General features: G+C 38.2%; 2 protein-coding genes across 3 annotated transcripts in view; both read left to right on the forward strand.

The window, feature by feature from the left end:
• The first annotated feature begins 318 nt into the window (after window positions 1-318).
• mdh1ab (malate dehydrogenase 1Ab, NAD (soluble)) lies at window positions 319-12,120 on the forward strand. Its single transcript, XM_051645813.1, has 9 exons — window positions 319-471; window positions 2,641-2,739; window positions 2,911-3,007; window positions 4,072-4,247; window positions 6,837-6,959; window positions 8,965-9,141; window positions 9,841-9,954; window positions 11,124-11,213; window positions 11,445-12,120. Exons 1-9 carry the CDS (start codon window positions 469-471, stop codon window positions 11,565-11,567), a joined length of 1,002 nt encoding a protein of 333 aa, XP_051501773.1. The 5' UTR covers window positions 319-468; the 3' UTR covers window positions 11,568-12,120.
• Window positions 12,121-12,770: 650 nt separating this feature from the next.
• The window catches only part of LOC127410666 (UTP--glucose-1-phosphate uridylyltransferase-like), a 56,222-nt gene continuing 44,752 nt past the window's right edge, over window positions 12,771-24,240 (forward strand). Inside the window, exons 1-3 of one of the 2 annotated variants that reach the window (XM_051645810.1) lie at window positions 12,771-12,926; window positions 18,414-18,547; window positions 23,042-23,149. In XM_051645810.1, the coding sequence (XP_051501770.1) occupies window positions 12,839-12,926; window positions 18,414-18,547; window positions 23,042-23,149 (330 nt within the window). In that variant the 5' untranslated portion in view covers window positions 12,771-12,838. Of the gene's footprint in view, window positions 12,927-13,465; window positions 13,857-18,413; window positions 18,548-23,041; window positions 23,150-24,240 lie in introns of those variants that run through there. The other variant, XM_051645811.1, reaches the window with a different exon arrangement.

Here is a 24,240-nt window from a genome sequence, read left to right on the forward strand (position 1 = left end):
TATAAAAGATCTCTGATATAACTTGAAAACTCAAGAGCGATTCTTCACATCTACCCATGATCTTTATGAGGAATGCTTGCCAAAAAATAAATGGGAAATTTGTAATGTGTAATAGTGCTTTCTATATTTTCTAAATATACATGTATAAATCTAAAACCATAAACATTTTTATTTTAAGTTGTTTTATGAGCACACAGTGGTTTTCTCTCTCACACACACACACACAAAACTTATTTCCAGTTCAACTCACTCACCTTAAACGACTGGGGCTGGACCTGCCAGTTTTTGTTTTGGTATAGTGCCTTAGAGGAATCAAATGAACGTCTGTGTGCCACTTAAAACTACATTTACCAGAAGCCCCTTAAAACGCAGGTGCAGCGGCAACTTGTTGCTTCGTGCCGGAAATAGAAGTGACCTCCGATTTACCAGAGTAGTGGGAGAGCCGCTGTCATTCTGAACCAGCTGAACATGGTAAGAAAAACAAATACTTGAACTTAAATTCATGAAATTGTGCGTTCGTATTGTCATGTTAGTATAGGTGAGTATAGGAAATTTGACTTTCAGAGTTATTGCAGCTCGCCAACTAATATACAAACTCTTGTAGTTATCTTTAATATGCATAATGAGCTGCTCTGCTTGGCTGAGACTTGCATGATCTTGATCAAAGGACATGTTTGAATCGTACTAATAATTGCAGGTGATATTCCGAATATAATCAGACAGTTCTGACATTTTACAATTTACTTGAACTTCATGTTTGACTTAAGTACTCTCTTACCTGTGTTCAAGACACACTTAAGTGAATAAATAGCTACTTTCATTTGCAACAAATTGTAGGATCCAGAGTGGTGAAAGGGAGTTCACTGAACAAATGTCTAGTCTCCTAGTTTAAAAATATCTCACACCATGTAATTCTGAGGTCTTGACTTGAAGTGTTTGCCAGGACAGTCCTATTTATACAGGTGCATCTCAATAAATTAGAATGTCATGGAAAAGTTCATTTATTTCAGTAATTCAACTCAAATTGTGAAACTCGTGTATTAAATAAATTCAATGCACACAGACTGAAGTAGTTTAAGTCTTTAGTTCTTTTAATTGTGATGATTTTGGCTCACATTTAACAAAAACCCACCAATTCACTATCTCAACAAATTAGAATACATCATAAGACCAATTAAAAAAACATTTTTAGTGAATTGTTGGCCTTCTGGAAAGTATGTTAATTTACTGTATATGTACTCAATACTTGGTAGGGGCTCCTTTTGCTTTAAGTACTGCCTCAATTCGGCGTGGCATGGAGGTGATCAGTTTGTGGCACTGCTGAGGTGGTATGGAAGCCCAGGTTTCTTTGACAGTGGCCTTCAGCTCATCTGCATTTTTTGGTCTCTTGTTTCTCATTTTCCTCTTGACAATACCCCATAGATTCTCTATGGGGTTCAGGTCTGGTGAGTTTGCTGGCGAGTCAAGCACACCAACACCATGGTCATTTAACCAACTTTTGGTGCTTTTGGCAGTGTGGGCAGGTGCCAAATCCTGCTGGAAAATGAAATCAGCATCTTTAAAAAGCTGGTCAGCAGAAGGAAGCATGAAGTGCTCCAAAATTTCTTGGTAAACGGGTGCAGTGACTTTGGTTTTCAAAAAACACAATGGACCAACACCAGCAGATGACATTGCACCCCAAATCATCACAGGCTGTGGAAACTTAACACTGGACTTCAAGCAACTTGGGCTATGAGCTTCTCCACCCTTCCTCCAGACTCTAGGACCTTGGTTTCCAAATGAAATACAAAACTTGCTCTCATCTGAAAAGAGGACTTTGGACCACTGGGCAACAGTCCAGTTCTTCTCCTTAGGCCAGGTAAGACACCTCTGACGTTGTCTGTGGTTCAGGAGTGGCTTAACAAGAGGAATAAGACAACTGTAGCCAAATTCCTTGACATGTCTGTGTGTGGTGGCTCTTGATGCCTTGACCCCAGCCTCAGTCCATTCCTTGTGAAGTTCACCCAAATTCTTGAATCGATTTTGCTTGACAATCCTCATAAGGCTTCTCTCGGTTGGTTGTGCATCTTTTTCTTCCACACTTTTTCCTTCCACTCAACTTTCTGTTAACATGCTTGGATACAGCACTCTGTGAACAGCCAGCTTCTTTGGCAATGAATGTTTGTGGCTTACCCTCCTTGTGAAGGGTGTCAATGATTGTCTTCTGGACAACTGTCAGATCAGCAGTCTTCCCCATGATTGTGTAGCCTAGTGAACCAAACTGAGAGATCATTTTGAAGGCTCAGGAAACCTTTGCAGGTGTTTTGAGTTGATTAGCTGATTGGCATGTCACCATATTCTAATTTTTTGAGATAGTGAATTGGTGGGTTTTTGTTAAATGTGAGCCAAAATCATCACAATTAAAGAACCAAAGACTTAAACTACTTCAGTCTGTGTGCATTGAATTTATTTAATACACGAGTTTCACAATTTGAGTTGAATTACTGAAATAAATGAACTTTTCCACGACATTCTAATTTATTGAGATGCACCTGTATGTTCTAACGTGGTGAGCCTCGTGAGCTCCTCAGTCCTGGTAGTGATCTAGTTGTTGGCTACATTTCTTTATGCAAGCTTTATTCTTTCTCTTTTGTGCTATAGGCTGAGCCTATTAGAGTCCTGATAACCGGCGCTGCAGGGCAGATTGCCTATTCCCTTCTCTACACCATCGCCAAGGGAGATGTCTTCGGCAAAGATCAGGTAGAGGAAGGATTTGTCTTATGCAATGTCCTGTCACATCCAATTAAAGGCAGCTGCTACATTCAGGATGCTCTTTGACTAATTCCTGGAAAAGGCACCATATGTGTCTTGACACCCAACAGCTGATGAGATTTGTACACGATATGCTCACTCTCCCTCTTTCTTTCTCAGCCTCTCATACTGGTTCTGTTGGACATCACTCCCATGTTGCCAGTCCTGGATGGTGTGGTTATGGAGCTGCAGGACTGTGCTCTCCCAATTCTGAGAGGTACACACAATCAGAAAGGGGTGCCTCTTTAAACAGTACAGAGAGTGTCATGAGGCCCTGTGTTCTCTGGTCTTTGTGCCAGTCCTGCAGTCTTAAAGGCCTGTGTTTGCATTGCCTCTCGTTGTTTATGCTGTCTGATTGGCTGTCTATATGATCCCCGTTTGAAAGGGCAGCTATTCTTAGGATTGTGGTTCCCATCAGAGGATGGTATGGGTAGGTTGACAGTATAGAAGCAGCAACAGGAAGTTCAGGAGGCCCATTCAAGATGGGTGAATGTCACAAAAAAGCTTACCACAGGATGTTTCATCTTCATTTTGCATAAAGTTAATGCATCCTATTTTGTTAACCAGTGACATTTTTGCATTGTGACATTATTATAATAATTTTGTTGCATTAATCACCCCCCTCCCCCCAGTTCTCAGTAATTTAATGTGTCCAGACTTTTATTATAATCTGATTATTCTCAAAAGTGGTTCTCTTTAGATCTTGTAAGAAATGACTGTACTACATTAAAAATTACTATAATACAAAGATTGTATTTTTAATACAGTATGCTTGATATACCTGTGAATAATTTAAATGCCAAAAAATATGAATGGTCCTAAGGTTAGGCTTCATTTTCATGCAAAATATAATTTATTTTTGCTTTTTGGGTGAAATATGACCTGGACTTGTTTTTAACAGGTTTCAAGATAGAGATAACCCCCTATTAATTATTTACCTTGCATGAATGTTCTCTAATTTTATTCTTGAGAGTATGACATACAGTAGCAGTATTTCCCAAAAGCATTTTTTCTGTATCTGAGACTATTCATAAGCTGAAAGCAAATGGCATGCATAGGTTGTCATATAAAACTCTTTTCGATCACATACTGTATCTACAGTGATATGTTCAGTATTGAATTAATTCAAATGTCTTTTACAGCAGTTTCTTTCAGCCTCTCTGGCTTTCTTTTAAAAACAGTTATATACCTGTGTGTTTTCTTGTGACTCCCTGATGGTACTATATGTTGTTGTTACCCTACATCTATTCTGATTCCACTGTCTGTTCCTGTGTGTTCCAGAGGTCATCCCTACTGATAAAGAGGATGTTGCATTCAAAGATTTGGATGCTGCCATCCTGGTGGGGTCCATGCCAAGGAGAGATGGCATGGAGAGAAAGGACTTGCTGAAGGCCAACGTTGCTATCTTTAAGTCCCAGGGGGAGGCGCTTGACAAGTACGCCAAGAAGACAGTCAAGGTGGTTAACAGGCCTTTTTGTTTTACATATGGTGCTAGAATATTTAATTATGTTGCAAAAGGCATGGTTATATTGTGTGTATATATCTATATATCTATATATATATATATATATATATATACACACATTAGTGCTGTCAAATGATTAAAATATTTAATTGATTAATCGCATAATTTTTTGTAGTTAATCCCGATTAACCGTAATATCTTTATAAACATGAGTGGACAAAATATGCTTCATCCAGATGTATTTTTCAGTCATCCACCCAAAACCTACCCCACCAACAGAGTTGAACAATGGAAAACTCTGTTCAAATTATGTACAAAATATGGTAGTTGCAAGTGTATTATGACAGGTTTTAGTAGCTTCTTTTTATGGAGTTTTGACAGACATAATCTTTCCCGGAGAACAGTGGAATTAAATAGCTCTGGTCATGTGGCTATTTGCACCACTCATGCAAAAAAGTGTGCACTGCCATTTACAATTGACAATATGATATATAAGCAAAATATATCAAAAACTAATTTTATACCCCAGTCACAATTGTAACCGGTGGGATTAAATGGGTTAATGACAGTGTAGGTTACCTGCAGGGTTCCAGAAATGTGTCCAACTTCTGCATTGGCTAGTGCACTATCAAACAGAGACACTGTGACAGAACCTTGAAGACAGCAGCAGGGTTTCCGTTAGCCGGTAATCAGTACCGCCGCTCCCTATACGCATATTACGCAGTCTGCGTAGGGCACCAACTTCCTAGGGGGGCACCAGACACTCCACCGGCTGCCTTTACTGGCACGTTATACGTTATTCAAGGACCCAGTAGCAGTCGCAGAACACAGAAGATCACCTCGTGCTCTCATTTTCACTTCGCGCTCGCACCGCCTCGCAGTGCAAGACAGGTGTTCAAATGGCAGCTGTCCTGCCGCTGCAATGATGTTACAATGTTAGGAGCTATATCTGTGCTTTGCGTATATGTTCTACTACTGTGCTACATTGATCAAATGCTTGGCACAGGTATCATTATGTCTCCCACCATCTGTTTTCCCGACGGTCAATGCATGTGACATTAGCAGCGTTTGCGTGAATTGACTCGCTTCTCATGAACTACGGTTTATTAAAAGGGTCATATTACACGTTAATGGCGTTAAAAAAAAAATAGTGGCATTAAACGAATTTTGTGTTTGACAGCACTAAAATGCTGGGACATATTTATTTTCTAAACTGTTTTGATCTTCAGCATTAAATCTACATTTATTTACAATGTACAAAGTGGTAATCAAGCTGTTGATATCACTTTTTATTGCCTATAAACTTTGTTGTCTAGTTGGGATGATTATTTTTATGTGACCCATAGACATGGCATGATTCCATTATAAACTTCACTTTTTTGTTAAGACTTCCTCTGTCCCTCTGCTCTCAGTGATGTGTGATCAAGGTAATTGGGACCTTGGTCTAACTGAGTGCATGGGTAATTGGCAGATTGTCAGAATTAAAGTCCTTCAACAAGGCTGGTTTCAAATCATGACTGTTTCAGCAAAAAAGAACCATTCTTGTTTTGAAATGGTGTAGAAAAGTTGCGGAGGATTTATTAAAGGGATAGTTCACCCAAACATGAAAATTCTCTCATTATTTACTCACTCTCATGATATCCCAAGTGTGTATGACTTTTTCTTCACCAGAACACATTTGAAGAAAAATAGAAAAATATTTTAGCTCAGTAGGTCCTTAAAATGCAAGTGAATGGCGATTTCTCATTTGAAGGTCCAAAAAGAACAGACAGTCAGAATAAACATCATCGATACGACTCCAGTGGTTAAATTAATGTCTTCTAAAACAATACGATCGCTTTTGGTGTTTAAAAAAAGATCAATATTTAAGTACTTTTTAACTGTAATCCAACACTTCAGGAGAGGATGGAGTCCAAGCGGTCTCTCGTGTGATGTATTCGCATTGCCATGGACACAGATGTAATCTCACATTCTCCACTCGGTTGAGACATCCAGGATGAGCACACAAACGCACCATTGTGAGTAAAGAAACAGATAATAACAGATCTAAACCAAAATCAACCAAACCACTGTACAGCGTTCCTCCTCACTTGTAAACTGCGCTGCACTTCGGGCTGTGACACGTGTCACTTCTCGCGTGTTTCAAATGACAACACGATCATGTCACACGCGCGTACCTCTGCCGACCGGAAGCATGATTTAGTGTTTAAAAAAGTGCTTAAATATTTATCTTTTTCGCACCAAAAGCGATCGTGTTGCTTTAGAAGACATTAATATAACAGCTAGTGTCATGTGGATGAAGTTTATGCTGACTGTCTGTGATTTTTGGACCTTCAAAAGAAAAAAATCGCCATCCACTTGCATTTTAAGGACCTATTGAGCTAAGAAATTTTTCTATTTTTCTTCAATTTTAAGGCTAAATTTCCATTGTTGTGCACAATGGTAATGACACAACCACTGATTTTTTTTTTTTTTTTTTTTGAGTAAAGTGCTGTAATAAACCTGTTCCAAAGTTTTAAATAAGGCTTACAAACTGCATTATTTATTAGTGAAATATTGATCCTCACATTTTACTGTATAGGTTCTAGTTGTTGGTAACCCAGCGAATACCAACTGTTTGATCGCAGCCAAATCCGCCCCCTCCATCCCCAAAGAGAATTTCTCCTGTTTGACACGTCTCGATCACAACAGGGCTTGCTCTCAGGTAAGATCACCCCTTGTGCTGGATGGTGTACTGAATCAATTTTACAACAGCGTGAAACCACTGAAGTCAGAGTAAACCTACATGAATGGATTCCACATAAATATTTCAAAAGCCATGGAATAGTCCTGGAATTTTTTTTTATAGTGAATTTATTTATTTATTTATTTATTTTCCTGACACTTTCATCCACTAGATATTGCTCTTTGTGAATGCTTGTGTAGAGTAAATCTTGATAACATCAGTCTGTTTATAAATGGTCTAATTCAGTGTTTCCCAACCTTTTTTTTTTGCCACGGCACACTTTTTATAACTACAGAATTCTATGGCACACCACTATCCCACATAGGCTAACCATCGTCAATATTTTTCCTTTTCAAGAACTTGGCCATGTTTTCTGTCCGTCTTTGTAGCGTGTTTACTTGTAATGTTTGAAATTTGGCTATGCAAAAAACAAAAAAAACAAGTCACATAGGTAGGCTACGCTGTGTGAAGTCACAGGTGGCAAGAGCGCTAAATGAGTAATGAAAAAACAACAAATTTGCTTTTCTGATTTGTAGATTTGTTCTTGCAATGCCACAACAAATTACAGGGTTGCAAACTCATGAGGGGCGAAAAAGTTAAGACAATCACTGGTCCATGAACATTTTTTCTGGTTATATTTTCTTTAAAGAATAAGCTAAAAGCACCAATTCCAGCTATTTTAGTGATTCAAGTTTATTCAAGTTTACAATTGTGCAGAATTAGCTGCAAAAATAGAGTATTTTGGTGAGGCTTGCTTCTGTTTCACAAATTTGTTCAATTTTATTAACTGATTAAAAGTGACCCCTTCTGGAAATGTCACTAGGTGGCGACAGATGAGCGTCTTATGTGCTGTGAGTTAGTCAGTGAATCATTATGAGTCGTTCATGACCGAAATCTACCAAGAGACTTTATAGTGTTTAAGCATTAAAAGAACAAAGCAGATCTATAGTCTTCCTTCAGTCTGGGCATTATTTTTCATCCAGAAAGACAACAATAATAGTCTAATAATAGTGAGTTTCAATAACGTCCTTACCTTCTCCTTTATTAAAACTTGCATAGCTACAAATCTACTGACTTCAGTATAGGAATTATAAACACAAAGATGATCTACGGTATCATTTTCCAACAGTAGCCTATTTAAACTGCTGAGCATGGCTTTTATCAGAAAAGACCACAATAATAGACAAATAATAATAATTTTGAGTTGCAATAATGTTCTTTCGTCATTGTAAAGCGCATTTCACATGAGTTGAGTCGAGGCGTCAAGCGCCGCATTGCCCTCCACATGACAAGAGTTGCAGGAATCATCACAGCGGGGCGATTTTACGAGATTGCCACGTAAAAAAGAGGGATGTGTGCACAATAAACATTGAAAACATGTATTTGGAAGAGAGAAAAAAGCTTGCAGTTGCTTTGATAGCAGAAAGTAATAAAAGGACTCGTTTATAGTGTTTTCTTGGTGAATTTAAATTAGTTCAATAACTGGGGTCTCTGATATTCGTAAACGATAAGGTAATATTTAATTAAAAGGAATTATGAGACATTGAATGTCTTTTCACAAATTTGGACAGTTTTTAAATATTTCTTGTTGCTTAGTACACTCAAAGACATTATTGGTGAAGCAAAAACGTGTGTGTGAAAAACACTTTGGTGTAAAGTGACGTCACTTCATAGACTTCTGTCACACTAGTGTGCCGCGGCACAGTGGTTGGAAAACTGGTCTAATTGAAGACATTTGTACACTAAAAAGTATAATTGTTTAAATGTATTAATTCAAAACTACTAATTATAGAGCAACCTATATAATATGATTTCTAAAATCTATTTATCCAGTTGTCATGAATGACTTGAAAGGTCAAAGTGTGGGAACCTGACAAAGACCTAAGGCTTAATACAAAGAGGTGAAATTAAAAATGACTAGTAACATGGTTAAATTTATGCCTCGAGTTCCACACTAAGTTGTACTGCACAATGTGTCCTCTAGGTGGCAATGCGTTGTGGCATCTCTGCTAACAGTGTGAAGAATGTAATCATCTGGGGAAATCACTCCTCTACACAGTACCCAGACGTCCATCACTGCAAGGTTAATGTGCAGGGGAAGGACGTGACTGCCTTTGATGCAGTGAAGGATGATGCCTGGCTGAAGGGAGAGTTCATTTCTGTAAGTGATGTCTGCTTTGCTGCCTTCTTCCTGTAGAGCTCACTGTCAGCCTGTTTATTGTGCACAGTACTGCTCAGTGTTCAAGAATGCATGCTAATGTAAAAGTGAAGTGTGTAATTTCTGTGCCACTAGCATTACCACATGCAATTGCAAAAATAATGATTTAAAATTTTATAGATTTTCCAAACACTTCCACGTCTTACAGTGGACTGCCAAACAGCCTTTTGGGGAAATCAGCCCAAAAATTTGCTTACTTAAAGTTGTCTGCATATTAAGCTGGGATTGCAACAAAAAAAAAAATAACAACAAAAGCTAAAAAACATTTACATTGAAAATTTAACATAAAAAATGTTATACTTCACCCTTAACAGTAAGCCTACTCTCCTGTAGTCTACTCTCTCATGTATATGCAATGTGTGTTATGTCACTGTGAGAAGGATTATGTATGTTAGTGTACAGTACATGTAGCAACAGGTTGAAATGTTACTTAGTGTTACCTGAGATATTATGTAACTTATCAATATTATATGGACAATTGTTCAATAAGTAGCTCTTCACAGAAGATTTCCTTCTTGTTACACAGTGATTGATATTTTTTATCTTTTTATTTATCAGAAAAATTGGACGAACTTGACTTCTGGCTGCAGTGAAATGATCAGAAATTTTATATTGTGATTTCTCTGTCTCTCTTTCTTTCAGACAGTGCAGCAGCGTGGTGCTGCAGTCATTAAGGCCAGGAAGCTCTCCAGTGCCATGTCAGCTGCTAAGGCTATCTGTGACCACATGAGAGACATTTGGACAGGCACTCCTGAGGTCAGCTTTGTAGGGGTCCTTCACAAGAGGTTGACACTGGGAGACCAGTGCTACATCTTTGAATTTGTTAATATTTGCATTGTGTCGGCTATTGTATCAACACAACAAAAATAATAACGGAGTGTCTATTTGCACCCCGGTGTAAATAGCAACTGCCACACAGTGCAGCTATTTGCACCCCAATAGTCTGGTGGAACCAAAGAAATATACGACAATCTAACCAGTAGATGTCACTGCAGTGGCGTGGGGTGTAAAGACTGAATGTGTACTGTTGCCCTAGCGACCGCTGTTCGAATCTGGGTTTTGTGCCACTCTTTTTCCCATACGATTTCCTGGCAGTTTCCACTCTTAATATTTCCTTTAACACTACTTAAATTAATAGATAAAAATGAATATAAATGTTGATTTCATGGCAGTGATTTGGTCACGGTGAATGTTGGGAGTGCAGAGAAGGGTTTGATCCAGAGGAGGGGTCTGTCTATCGCACTCATTCCCACGTGAAACCATGGTTACTGTAGTAAAATCAAGGTTAGTTTTTCTAAGGTATAGTTAAGGTTAGGTTTAGGGGTAGAGGTTAATGTAGTGTGTCAGTGGGACTCTAAATAAATGATGCCCATGTTAGTATTTAAAAATGGGTGCAAATAGCATCTGCCTAATAATAATTTGCTCTAAAACAATTTATCAGCCATTGTCGGACAAAAGTCATTGCCTTAAGTTAATATCAGCCTAATAACAAGCATTTTAGATTAAGGGCAGTAATAAGACAGTAAATCAGATGAAACTGAGAGAAAAAATAATACCTAACCATCAATTAAAACAGTCTAGCTTTGTTAAATATTCAGTTGAGAGCATTGTGAGGAGCTCTATGGAGCATAAAATTTAAGGGCTCAAAACGTAGCCAAGCAGACAGTGTAAACATACACCAGGAATGTACAAGTGTAGACAACATTATTTGCCCTCAAGTGTTTTCTCCACCTCTAAACAAACATGTTTTTTATTTTTACTTGGAATATGATATTTGCCTAACATGTAATGTGTAATTAACGTTGAATATGTACACTGCTTATTTTGTAAAACTGCACACAAGGGAACAGTTTTAATTGGACTGACACTAGGTTTTTATAAGGAGGGCCACTTTTAACTTAACCACTGTCATGTTTGTTTTGTAGGGGGAGTTCATCTCTATGGGTGTCTATTCCACTGGAAACTCTTATGGAATTCCCGAGGACCTTATTTACTCATTCCCTGTTACAGTCAAGGTTTGTCCAGAATCTTGTCCAAAGTCTAGCCCTGATTTATAACCTCCACCCCATGACTTCATCTGCTTAGAATCCTTTGATTCTTTCATCATGTTGTGAACTAGAGTAGAATTGTTAGCCACTATTGCAACACATTGAGAATTGCACTGATGTTTTGATGAATTTGATGCTGACAGTGATCCATATAACATCTCACGTTCTAAACCTTTCTTTTTGTCTGCTTATTGTCAGGATAAGACCTGGAAGATTGTTGATGGGCTTGCCATTAATGACTTCTCAAGAGCCAAGATGGATGCAACAGCAGCTGAATTAGTGGAGGAAAGAGACACCGCTGTCTCTTTCCTGGGTGTTTGACTAGAAACCCAACCATCTACATCACATTTAGATGCCCAGAAAACTCTAGAAGCATGGCTGTAAAACACTCCTGAATATCTTTTTGTATCTTTGTTCCCCTGAAACTCTGTAACACAACTTCTAGAACTATCTGTACTTGAATTTCTTAAATACTTAGCACAGCTTGGTTAAATCCAGAATGCTGACTGACACTTTAGAAGTGGAATCTAATCCTCACTGTGCAGCAGGGACTGTGTTGGGTCCTCCACCTGGCTACAGCTCTCATGTGAGGACACAAAAAGTAGTCTAAAACAAGACAGTATGTAGACTGCCCTGTTTTATCCAACTCGAAGAGGTTGCAGAAAAGATGGCCTTAGCCTGGAAAGTATATGAATTAAGTCATTCTGTGGCATTGTCCAACCCTTACATTAAAATCTCATCTGTTACATGTTAAACAGAGTTTTTTGGAAATTATGGGGGAATGTTTCATGTGTCAGTAAAAAAGTGGTAATGGCAGACTGTTACAGATTTTTCTATGTAGAATCCAGTAATAAAACCCAGATATTAAAATGTGTTCTTGCACTTGCCTCCTTTATAACAGACACTGATTTCATAAGCTGTGAGAAACTCTTTGCAACATTGAATTTTTTTTTTTTTTTGCAGCATGCTCAGTGTATCATCAACTTAATGGTTAAAGTCAGGATGTTTTAAAATCTCCTGGACCTCGCTCTCATTTGAAATACTGATACCACATTACAAAACATAACATGCATTGTGAATAAGGAAAGTCTGGTGGTATGAAGGGTATTTGTGTGGTGACTGTTGTTGCAGACGTGGCCATAAGAGCCGTGAGCTGTATCAGGGAGCGGACTAGAGTCAGCCACTGAGATTTGACGCTCCAAAATGCCGCCTTTTGATTGGTTACTGCAAGAAGTTCATGTTTTTCCGACTCCTGGGATATTCAGTCTCGTGACGTGCACTGCTGCTGCCTGGTAGTTTTTATTTGTTTACTTCAGAAATTAACATACACAAAAAAGCTATTATTGTGTTTAGTAATTTGCTAAAATATATAATGCAGTCCCACTTGTAATCCATTCATTTAAAGACAATGATGTAAATTGCACTGATGTAGGCTAAATAATGACAATCTAAAATAAAACAGCGAACGAAAATTTGGTGACAGCTGACGTATGTATTTTTGGTCTCTAAGCAACTGCATTTTAACCTGCCATGTTGCTCAGGACATTTCTAAATTATCTTTATATCGAAGCACTTCCGCATGTTTCTGAGGTATGAAAGTTGGTTGGCTAGAGAGGAAAACACGTCGCCACTCCGGAACCACCTTCAACAGCTCAACGATAGCAACCTCCAGCATTCAGAGTAAGACATTTCATATTTACTTTCACATTCGCTTTGTCATCGTAAAACTTTGATACCATGAAATCACTTCTCCTATCGTGCTTCCAAATTCCTAACTCATATCTGGGTGTTTATATGCGACATTGGTTTCGGCGCAATCAGAGAACGCAAAGGTTTTGCTTTTGGGTTTTGCACGGTGCTGGAGAACATAGCTGCTCTGTCTTTGCGAAATAAAGGCGAAAATAGTAATAGTGTGTAATGAATTACTCTTTTTTTTTTTTTTACTACCATTAGTGCAATTACGGACATTGTCCATGCCAAACGAAACCATTGCAACCACTAAAATTGAGTTCCATAAAATAGAATATGAGCATTGCTGTTGTCTTTTTACGAAAGCGGACATACACTTATCCCATAACGATAATCTTAAAAACCACAGTAAGGAATTATGGTAATTTGAAGACGTGGTTGAGGAAGTGGAACTCGACTACAGTGTGACGTGTTGAATTATGACAGGCCGAAAGGGTCTGAGCAGCACCAGTGCAATTCCTACATGGAGACAGACGCGCAAATAAGTTAACATTTTAATATTACACACTTTCCGCTTTGAGCAGGAACTGCACGGGCGAGTAAAGGTCGACGAGACAGCCCTTTATTCGCACTGCATGTTACTCGATAGAACAGTGGGAGGAGAGAAAGAGAGGGAGATTGTGACGGTTCATTTAAAAGCGCATGATCGCCAGAGGAAAACGATCTGATAGACGATGAGAGAATCGATCATCTGACCTGTCCTTTTCCAATTAAGCCTCTCATACCGTCTTCATCTATGCTGCTTTTCCCCATGACTTGAAGGCTGGAGTAGGAAGATAAAACTACGGGATTACTGTTGTTGTAATTTTTTAATCAAACTGCATTTCATAGACTTTATGACTATGTCGCTTTACGTTGAGGGTAAGAACTTTATGTACTAAGCATGCTGTCATACATACTTTAAGGTTCTTTTAAGGTTGATTTGGCTCTCTCGATACTTCTAATGTAATTGGTTGATTTACATTCAATAATTTGATTCTGATCAGCTGAATAGTGCTTTGCACCATGTATAAACTGACATTTGATTTCTGATTAGAGCGAGTGTTGAATGGAGCCTTCAGTCAATGCTGAATACACTGGGAATGTCGTAGAACAGCAAGAAAGAAATCATCTGAGCAGAAATGACAGGGTTAATTTGGATGCATTTATTGAAACCATGTTATAAAGTTCAGACCTGTAGCTAGGTCCATTCCTCTCTTTGGCATGAGTTGTCAGATCTCTGGTTCTTTGGTTATCTTAACTATGACAGCCATTCATTTGGCCTGCCTATGTCTGTAATTGAAGAGGTTTTATATTAGACATGATTATGGACGTCATTGATTGAAGTCTTGTGACTGCCTGCGTTTGTCAGTCTTTTAGAAGTATGTCCAGTGGGACTTCTATCCAGTGTTTGATTGCCCTTTGACCCATGTGTAACACACATTCCATTTCCTCCACCCCATGACTTCATCTGCTTAGAATCCTTTGATGATCCTTTCATCATGTTGTGAACAAGAGTAGAATTGTTAGCCACTATTGCAACACATTGAGAATTGCGCCAATGTTTTGATGAATTTGATACTGATAGTGAGAGGTTTTCTGAGAGGTTGTGTGTAAATGGAAATGCACAACGCTGTTCAAGAAACTATTCAGTGGGATTTAATTTTCCACTGTAAAAAATGTGCAGCCATTACCTTAAGGAGGCATTTCTAATATGATCTGACTCTTAAAAAATACTTTTGTTGGTGTAACCTAATTTAGTCAGGCTAATTTTTTTGTGAATAAAGCCAGTTCACCAGATTACTACATTATGTTATGCACATTGTTTATGTTATCTAATAGTTTACTTGCTCCTATATCCCCAGAGGAAGTAGTTTTCCTTTCAAATTACTATGTAGTCTGTACATTTTCTAGCTGAAGCATTTGCTGTTTGTATGTGCAAATATGGCACTTCCTTGTTTAAGATAATCAGATGATTAGGCTAGAAGTAATCATTTATATTGCTCTCTGAAATACTTGATTCTGATTGGTCAATAATTGAATTTTACTGTCATATATTTTTGTAAATGACCACTAAACTGTATAATGATCATTGTCCCAGGCAACCGATTTCCTACATAGCTGTGCTAGTTTCATGTCTTTCATATCACTCTGCCATCTCTTTTTTTTCTCACATGAAACTCAAATCAATATTTCATGTTCATCGCTTATTTATTTATTTGGTAAGTAGCCATGTAATAAGTGGGATAAAGTACAATCAGCTGGTCATTATTGGAAGAAAAAAAAAAAAAAACTGATCACCCTGTCAGGGTTTATTTTGTGATATTAACTGACTGACTGCACATTGTCCCTTACTTATAGTTCACCCAAAATGAAAATTCTCTCATCGTTTACTCACCCTCATGCCATCCCAGATGTGTATGACTTTCTTTCTTCAGCAGAACACATGTAAAGAAAAATAGAAAAATATCTTAGCTCAGTAGGTTCTTAAAATGCTTGTTGATGATGATCAGACCATTTTAAGTTCCTAAAAGTATAGACAGTCAGCATAAACATCATCCATACAACTCCAGTGGTTATATTAATGTTTTCTAAAGCAATGTGATCATTTTGGATGTGAAAAATATCAGTATTTATGTACTTTTTAACTCTTGGTTGTTCCAATGTTGGGCCCTTTTTTAAGAGTGCTAGTGCTAAATGCAACGCTATGCAATAATTAATTTACCCAGTCAATGGGCATGGCTGTAAAGTTTTGGTATTTTGTGCAAGCATGCGCTAAGTCTAGGAAAAAGTGGATGCGATGAAATTGCACTCGCAAAGCGCTAATGGGTTGGGTTAAGTGCAGTTTAATTCTAAGGATCTTCTCCGGTTATTGCACCATTTGCATCCTATTATATAGTCCATTCCCTGTCAAGTACCAGCGATATAAACAAAAGACCGCATGCTCATAAGAAGCTGGTAGTGTAATTGGGCTGTATGCAATGAATCAGGAGAACAGAAATGTGGACTTGCATTCTTTTGTACATTAACTGCATCCTTGTTAAATGTCAGGCAAATTTCTATGACAGTGACTAGCTCCATTTATATGCTTGGAAAATGGGGTTCTCATCAGGGTTTGGATGTAGGGTCTGTTGAATTCAAGAGAATGTAAGTATTATTAATCATATTGATCAAGTGGTACACAAATCATGGCATGTATTAACAGTGATTGTATTCACTTCTACCTGTCGATTTTGCTTTAAAAATTCAATTCATTTATTGGAATAAAAAAAATGAAACCAAAAATATTTCTAAATTCAAATTTCACTTCAAACAAAATGAAAATATAATCAAAATAACGAATTTGTCAAAATCCTATATAACCACCTCCCGTAAAATCCAAACATTTTCCCCTTACCAACTTCTTCCACTGGCCTCTTTTGCAGTGACTTAAAAATCACTCTACGACAACAGGGGAAAATAATTGTTGTTGCGTGTTGCACTGCCCATCACGGTCACAAAAATAGAGCCCTGTATATGGAGAAAGTGTACTGTTAATCACTGTGAATGATAGCATCTGATAACTGACCACAAAACTAACCAACATTCCAATAAATCAAATAAATGTTGAGTCACAGTTGAGGTTAGCTATATTTGTAGGCATAAGTGATGGTAAGATTAATGTTAGACAATGTAAGAACTTGTTGCACTGGCCAGAGTGTCGTCAGTATTTTACAAGCACAGATAAAAATTATGAGAAAAACAGAAATGGTCTCTTATTCACTGTACCAGCTGTCACTTTGGGTTAGTGGCCATTTTGAACATTTAATGTCACATGCCTTCTTGCTCGGTGCCAAGGCGTTTAATTCCACTCCCCTTGGCAGTATCTTAGAAGATATTTAACTCCTGGCAGAACAGTGAATTACATAATTGCATACAGATAAAATTTGGTCTAACCGGACAATATTCAGTCACACACACAAAACACTGTGTGTTTCATTGTATTCTGATTTGCCAGGCCAATTGAGTCTCTCTGGGGTTACATTGATGTTAAAATTGATGCACTGATGCTGGCAGTTCCTGCTCAGAAGCGTGCCACAAACTCAGGATCTTATAATACCCTTAAGCTTTATCAAATAGAATTTGGTTTAACCTCTTAATAGCATTCACCCTCTTTAGGATGAATGAGTGTGTTTGTGGTAAAACAGGAAAATTTAAGTCACTCCTTAAGCATTAATCTGAAGGATTACAGTCATTGTAAATGGGCAGTTTTACAGTAATTTAACCCTGAACCCAGTGGATAGTGTGTTTATTACAATCAGCAAATGAAACACATGATAAGATATACGTGCTTTCATGGTCTCTGGAATTGGAGTCCTTTTCATTGTGGGCAAGAAGGAAAGCTGTTGTATTATAGCCTAACATCAATGCCTGTTTTCAGTTGTCCTTGTCATGTGCATGTAATAGCATAGTAATTAAGATGTATTAAGGTACAAATATAAAGCCAATATAAATAGCATAAATAATCATTGGTCAGCTGCAAGTGCTTGTTTGTAGGTCAATGAACTGTATTGGTCTTTTAGGGCTTACTCACACTAGGCCCGGTTGCCTTGTACCTTGCCCAAGCACGATTGTCCCCCCTCCCATCTCCCCCGCTGGCCTGCACTCACATTGCACTTGATGTTCTGGGCCTGAGCACACATACATCATTATGATACAACTATTTGTTTTGAAGAAAACAGGAAGAAAAGCGCTCTTGCAGAGCACAATGGAGTCCATCATTGTAACGTTACTTTGTGACTTATTTTGAGTCGTTTGGGATGCAGTGACACACGGCCCTCTCACATGCCTAATTGTCGACAGCATCGTACCACTGGAATTTATCCTTTTCATCCGACGAGCGCCAGATTTGCGGAGTGCATTCCGTACCTTCAGATACTGAACCCACAGTTTTTTCAGCTCGTGACATCATTGCTCAATGGTTCTTTGGTATCCACAAGCATGAAGATAGTCGCGGATTTTACCAAATATCTCGTAGTTCTTGTGTGTTGTATCCGGTTGTTCCGGTATACTCTCGTCTGCCCAAATTTCCAGTAAACACTGCACCTAAGCCGTAGACCAAAGTGATCCCTTTTGCCCAGTCGCATCATTGACGTTATGTTTCGAGTTTCGTGCTCAGTCACGGTTAGCGATCACACTAGATGCGTACCGTGCCTGAGCCAACTGAACCATGCCCGAGCCCACCTCTTCAAGCGGGCCAAGGCACGGTTCAGCATACCCGGCATGGTACGGAGCAATCACACTAGTCAAACGAACTGGACTATGGGGGTCAAACGTGGTCAGGCACGGTACAGATTGTCTAGTGTGAGTACATCCTTAGTGTTTGTACATATAAATTGGAAGGTATTGATTGTGAAGTTGTTGGAAAAGTAACACTGTGATGATTGGCTTTAATTTTAGGTCTAAGTAAGGAGTTACCGAGCAACATCAACAGGATGGCTCAGTTCCAGGAAGTGATGCGACACCAGCTGGAGAGCTCTATGCATGCTGAGCTGGAGAAGCTCTTGAGTACAGTCAAAGGCATAGATGCCGAGGTGAGATATGGACCGCATCCTCTACACTGAACCACTTGCAAACTAAGGATGTGCACAGCACAACAGTTAAGACATCCATCCAGCGCATGTTAACAGTAAATAGATAAACAGCGCAGATGCACACTAAAGCATGTTTGAACAGCGCCTAACTCGCCATATACCGGAAAAACTGGCCCAAACCCGTCCGGAAAACCCGACGGTTTGTCGGAACTCGTCGAGTTTGGGTCGGGTTCAAGACCTCTATTGCACGTGTCAAATAACCAAACATTGAATTTGGTATTCGAATAGTTGCGCATCGAACGATTAACCAAATATTGACTATCCTTGCAGATCCCTATTACAAACCAAGACACTTAAACCCAAATGTGGGCTATCTCAAAAATTCTGGTAACCGATTAACGGTTTTTACTATGAGTATGATTTAACTAGGTGTGATCATGAAATTTAGGGCCTATTTACACTTCATATGTCTTGATTGATCGGATTGGTATGTGATTGGATATGCCCATTCCATATACACTTGGCCACATAAATGTGTCTTTGCAAAATCTGATCTACTATTGCCACGTTATATGCAGATATAACAGTGTTCACTTATTTGTTATGATGCTAGTACCAGGCCGCACTTGATGTGATTCATAAAAACTAATAACAGGAAACAGCTAAAATTGCTTTGACAATGACAAAAGGCAAACTGCTATTGTGTGCTTCATTTCCTTCAATGTTTTTTTAACTCCCAAAGTTCTGTATGCTGACATAGTTCTGTTTGGGAGGTGGAAAGTTTGCGTATGTGGCCTGAACAACTAGATTTATTTACACTTGGCTGAGTCTCATGTGCTTTGGAGGGCATTTATACTTGCTCTTTTCATGATTGGATAGCTATCTGATCAGTAAAAGCACATAAAGTGACCAAGTGTAAATACCTCCTAAAGGCTGATAATGTCACAGAATTTTCAGTGGAAACACACAGGTCATGTTCTAGAGCTTTCCGTTTGGTGATTCTAGACCACAGTGTTTCCAGCTCCGTATGGTAATAATCAGGTTTCACAGTCACTACGGTGACACATACTGTCTGCTTGTGTAACCCCGAGACCCCTCCCTCTCTGTTACACAATGACACCCATAAACCCACCAGCCATTTACTACAGATGACGTATTAAAATCCACACCCTGCTTACTTGAAGTTCAGTAAGGTGATGTAAAGTTAATTATGTCATTGTGAAGCATGAGTTTACATGTTTATATGTCTATATCGATTCTTAAATCCCAAGATCGATCTTTCACTCAATGCGCAACCCTCTACTACAATGAGAGGAAATCACTCTCATTTGCAACCAAATTTCGCACTATGCGACTAAAGTGAATATAATTGGCAATTGGCTGGTAAATGTTTACATTTCACTCACTAGTAATTGTGTAGTTTAGTCGTGAAGTGTTCAGCAGCAAGATCCTTTCACAGCATGTTGAGAGTAAAAGTTGTCATTGAATACAGTCTCTTTTAATACCCTTTCTGTTCTTTACAGTCAGTTGTTGATCAAAAACAACTACAAAAACATTTAAATCTAATCATGCCTCGCACAGATGAGGTAAAGCCATTCGAGTCCTCTCTAGTTAACATGCGCTCATTTAAAGGCGCTGTTTACAGAAATGCCATTTTTTTGTTAAAGAGACAGTACCGGTTTTAGCACGTGTTCAACAAATCAATGTAAATACTTGTAAATAGTAAAAATTATGCAATTTAACAATAAATATGTAACAAAAATAATGTATGAAATTTAACTTATTGATTGAATACATGTATTTGTTCATTTTTATAAAGCCAAAACGTGACCAAAAAATAATTTGTAAAATTAATATTTTCCTAATGTACCTAGTTAAAAGGTCCCCTGTATAATTAACAGCATTAGCTGGGAGATCATTTATTTGATATTTAAGCAAAAGGGACATTATAACTGAAATAAACCCATATGAATCGATATTGAATTAATCAAATCAGAATCGAATTGAGATCTTGTGAATCAGAATCGAATTGAATCGGAAAATCTGTATCAATACCCATTTAACGTACTGTAGATGACAAATGTTATTTGTGCTAAGTGTAGTGGTGTAGTAGTGTCTGAAGAGGTGGGCATACTGTGACTTTATAAAAAAAAAAAAAAACACACATGCACCCGATCTCTAAAATTAATTTACATTTATATACAGTAGTAGTAATGTTCACATTAACACAATCTTGTATTACCATAAATTGCCTACATAAAAATGAATGGTTATTTGTTTTATTTGTGTACTGTTATTGCTTTTCTGTGTATAGTGAAATTGTTTTCCTACTTAGAAATATAAATTGAAATGATTTGATATCATGGGAAAAAGGCACCACCGACAGTAGTAAAAGGTAAAAAAAATAAAATGAAAAAGAGCATCAAAAACTAGCAGGCGTGCAATAACATGCAGAATTTTCACAAAGTTTAATTGCATAAGTTAAATTGAAATGTGTGTACATACTGCATATTTACGTTTAGCAGAGAAATACATTTACAGGGCAAATTATGGTTACTCCAGGGATGCTTGTGCATCAGACGCTGGAAATGTCCCGCCCCTTACTGAAACGGAAAATATTATTGGTTAGCAAATATCCATCTAAAATGAATGTTCTGATTGGTGGATCAGCTTAGTTGGACTGTCTGTCTTGCCAGTGCCATCAGTTGTGCTCCCACAGCTCTGTGCATATTTAGAGAGAATCTTTTGTACACTTAAAAAAAAAATAAAATAAAAAAACAATATATATTCACTACCGGTCAAAAGTTTTGAAACACTATTATAATTTTTATTTTGAATAATAGTAAAGTCATCAAAACTATGGAATAACATAAATGCTTGTACATCCCGCCACAAGCCGACACAGACCGGGCACTCAAGGAACTGTACAGGATTATAAGCAAGCAGGAAACCGCGCACCCTGAGGCCGTGTTCATTGTAACCGGGGACTTTAACAAAGCCAATTTTAAATCAGTTGCACCAAAATACCACCAACACATCAGTTTCAACACACGAGGGGACCGGGTTTTGGACCATTGCTACTCTCCCTTCCGGGATAAGCTACAAATCCCTCCCCCGCCCACCATTTGGCAAATCGGACCACTCTTCCATTCTGCTTCTGCCCGTTTACAGGCAGAAACTGAAACAGGAAGTACCCACCCTCAGAACGATCCAGTGTTGGTCAGACCAATCAGACTCTACGCTACAAGACTGTTTTGATCACGCGGATTGGGAGATGTTCTGGTCCGCCTCTGATGACGACATCGAGGTGTACACTGATAGCATAACGTGTTTCCTCAGAAAGTGTGTAGAGGATGTTGTTCCGTCCAAAACAATACGGATCAGTATTGATGGAGTTCCCATCTATATGCTGGGTACTTATTGGCTGCTTTTCTTTATTATTTGGTCCAAGTCATCAATTTCAAAAACGTTTTTTTATTTTTTTTATTAAATTTTAGTTTTATAATGAAATAAATTAATATGGTGGCACAAATATATTTTTGCCTACAAAACTCATTTCAAACATTTAAGCATACGCCTTCAGATCAAAAGATTTTTAAGATCATGAGAAACATTTCAGTCAAGTGTTTCAAAACTTTTGACTGGTAGTGTGTGTGTGTGTGTGTGTGTGTGTGATATATATATATATATATATAGCAATATTACACAAGCAAGAGCGCGATATGGCCCTAAATCAGCACTGCTGTGATTTGGCTGCAGGCCAAGTGCCATAGGTAATTACAGCAGTGCTGATTTAGGGCCAAGTAGCACAATTGCAAGTGTGTTATTGCTTATATACAACAGTTCAATGAACAAGTAAATTTGAAATTTTTTTAAAAAACTGAGTACGGTCACAAAAAACGCATTTGTGCATGGAACTACTTTCTTATGTGACGGATCAGAATCTGCTGTTGCTCGTTCAAACCAAATGATGTGTCCAAGCCTCCGTTAGTAATTAAAAAATTTCACTTAAGAACTAAAATCACGCTTGGGCTGTTTCTAACAAGTTATTGGAGAAACAAGGATGTGTGTGTGTGTATGTGTGTGAGAGAGAGAGAGAGAGAGAGATGGAGCATGTGCGATCACCTGTTGATGATGCTGTAGTCTGTTAGTAAGCTTTCTGAAGATAATGTCATTTTGGTGAAATTCATCCTATTTTCTCAGTGGAAAAATAGCCATCCAAGCGGGGGTATTCTTCCCTATTTTGCGGTAGCCGGTGCGCAAGAGTCTTTCACTATAGAAACCTCAGTGTCCTCTGCCATTTTGTCCTCTCAATTTTAACATTAACAGAGTTTACATTTATAGGATATAGTGTTGCACAAACTACCACAAGTTCTAGAGTTTTACTTCAAAGTGCTGACTATTAGATATTTAGTCCTCTGTAAGAGGGGACAGTCCTGTTTTTAATGAGAAATTTGCTGAGTAACTAATTCATTTGCTTATTTTCTTTTCCAGGTGTCTAAGAAGGACTTTGAAGGCTTTAGGAAGTTATTCCACCGATTTCTCCAGGTGAAGGGACCTTCAGTAGAGTGGGCAAAAATCAACAGGCCTCCTGAGGACTCGGTAAGTTAAGCAACAGATTTCGTATCGTACACAAGCTTATTTTTTACACTCACTTACACAAGGCTAGCTAGCCTAGACTTATTTATTGTGACTATTGAACCTATGAACTCAATACAAAGAGAAGGTCAAGTGAAGAATATCTGTACGCAGTTCAAGCTAAACCATTAAAACAGGGAGACAGATGGAATTGCACTCGGAGCCTTTGCTTTGAGTCTCATGTGTGGGCATTAATATCACCTCAGGCTCTGGTAATTGGCCAGCTGTGTTTGAAAGCTGCCCACACTCCAGCATGAATTAATTTTTTCGTTAGTATGGCATTGGATTCATTATTAGAAAAGGAAAGCAGGATTATGGAAACTGTGGGTTTAAGTACAGACAAAGTGGACAAGTTATTAGCCTGTTGTGTGCGTGTGTGCGTGTGTGCGTGTGTGCGTGTGTGCGTGTGTGCGTGTGTGCGTGTGTGTGTGTGTGAGAGAGACAGATAGAGAGAGAGACCATGAGCAAAGCTTATTTTGAAATTGATTTGTATCTGTGGGCAGGGGAGGGGGTAAGGAAGAGAAACCATAAACAAAAGTGTCTCTTGATTTGATTTGTGTTGTGCGCGTGTGAGCGTACATGTGTTTGTGTGTGTCTGGGTGTGTTAAAGGAATAGTTCACCTAAAAATGAAAATTCTCTATAATTTACTCACCCTCATGCCATCCCAGATGTGTATGGCTTTCTTTGTTAGCAGAACACAAACAAAAATGTTTAGAAAAAGATTTCAGCTCTGTAGGTCCATACAATGCAAGTGAATAGTGATCAGACCTTTGTAGCTCCAAAATCATATAAAGGAAACATACTGTAAAAGTAATCCATAAGACTTCAGTGTTTAAATACATATCTTCAGAAGCAATATAATAGGTGTGGGTGAGAAACAGAAAAATATTTAAGTCCTTTTTACTCAAAATCTCCACTTTCACTTTCAGAAGTAATTGATTTAGAGTAAAAAAAGGACTTACATTTTTGGACTTACTATCTGTTTCTCACCCAAACCTATTATATTGTATCTGAAGATATGGTTTTAACCACTGGAGTCTTATGGATTACTTCT

Source organism: Myxocyprinus asiaticus, chromosome 20 (assembly GCF_019703515.2).
Source record: "Myxocyprinus asiaticus isolate MX2 ecotype Aquarium Trade chromosome 20, UBuf_Myxa_2, whole genome shotgun sequence".
Lineage (NCBI taxonomy): Eukaryota > Metazoa > Chordata > Actinopteri > Cypriniformes > Catostomidae > Myxocyprinus > Myxocyprinus asiaticus.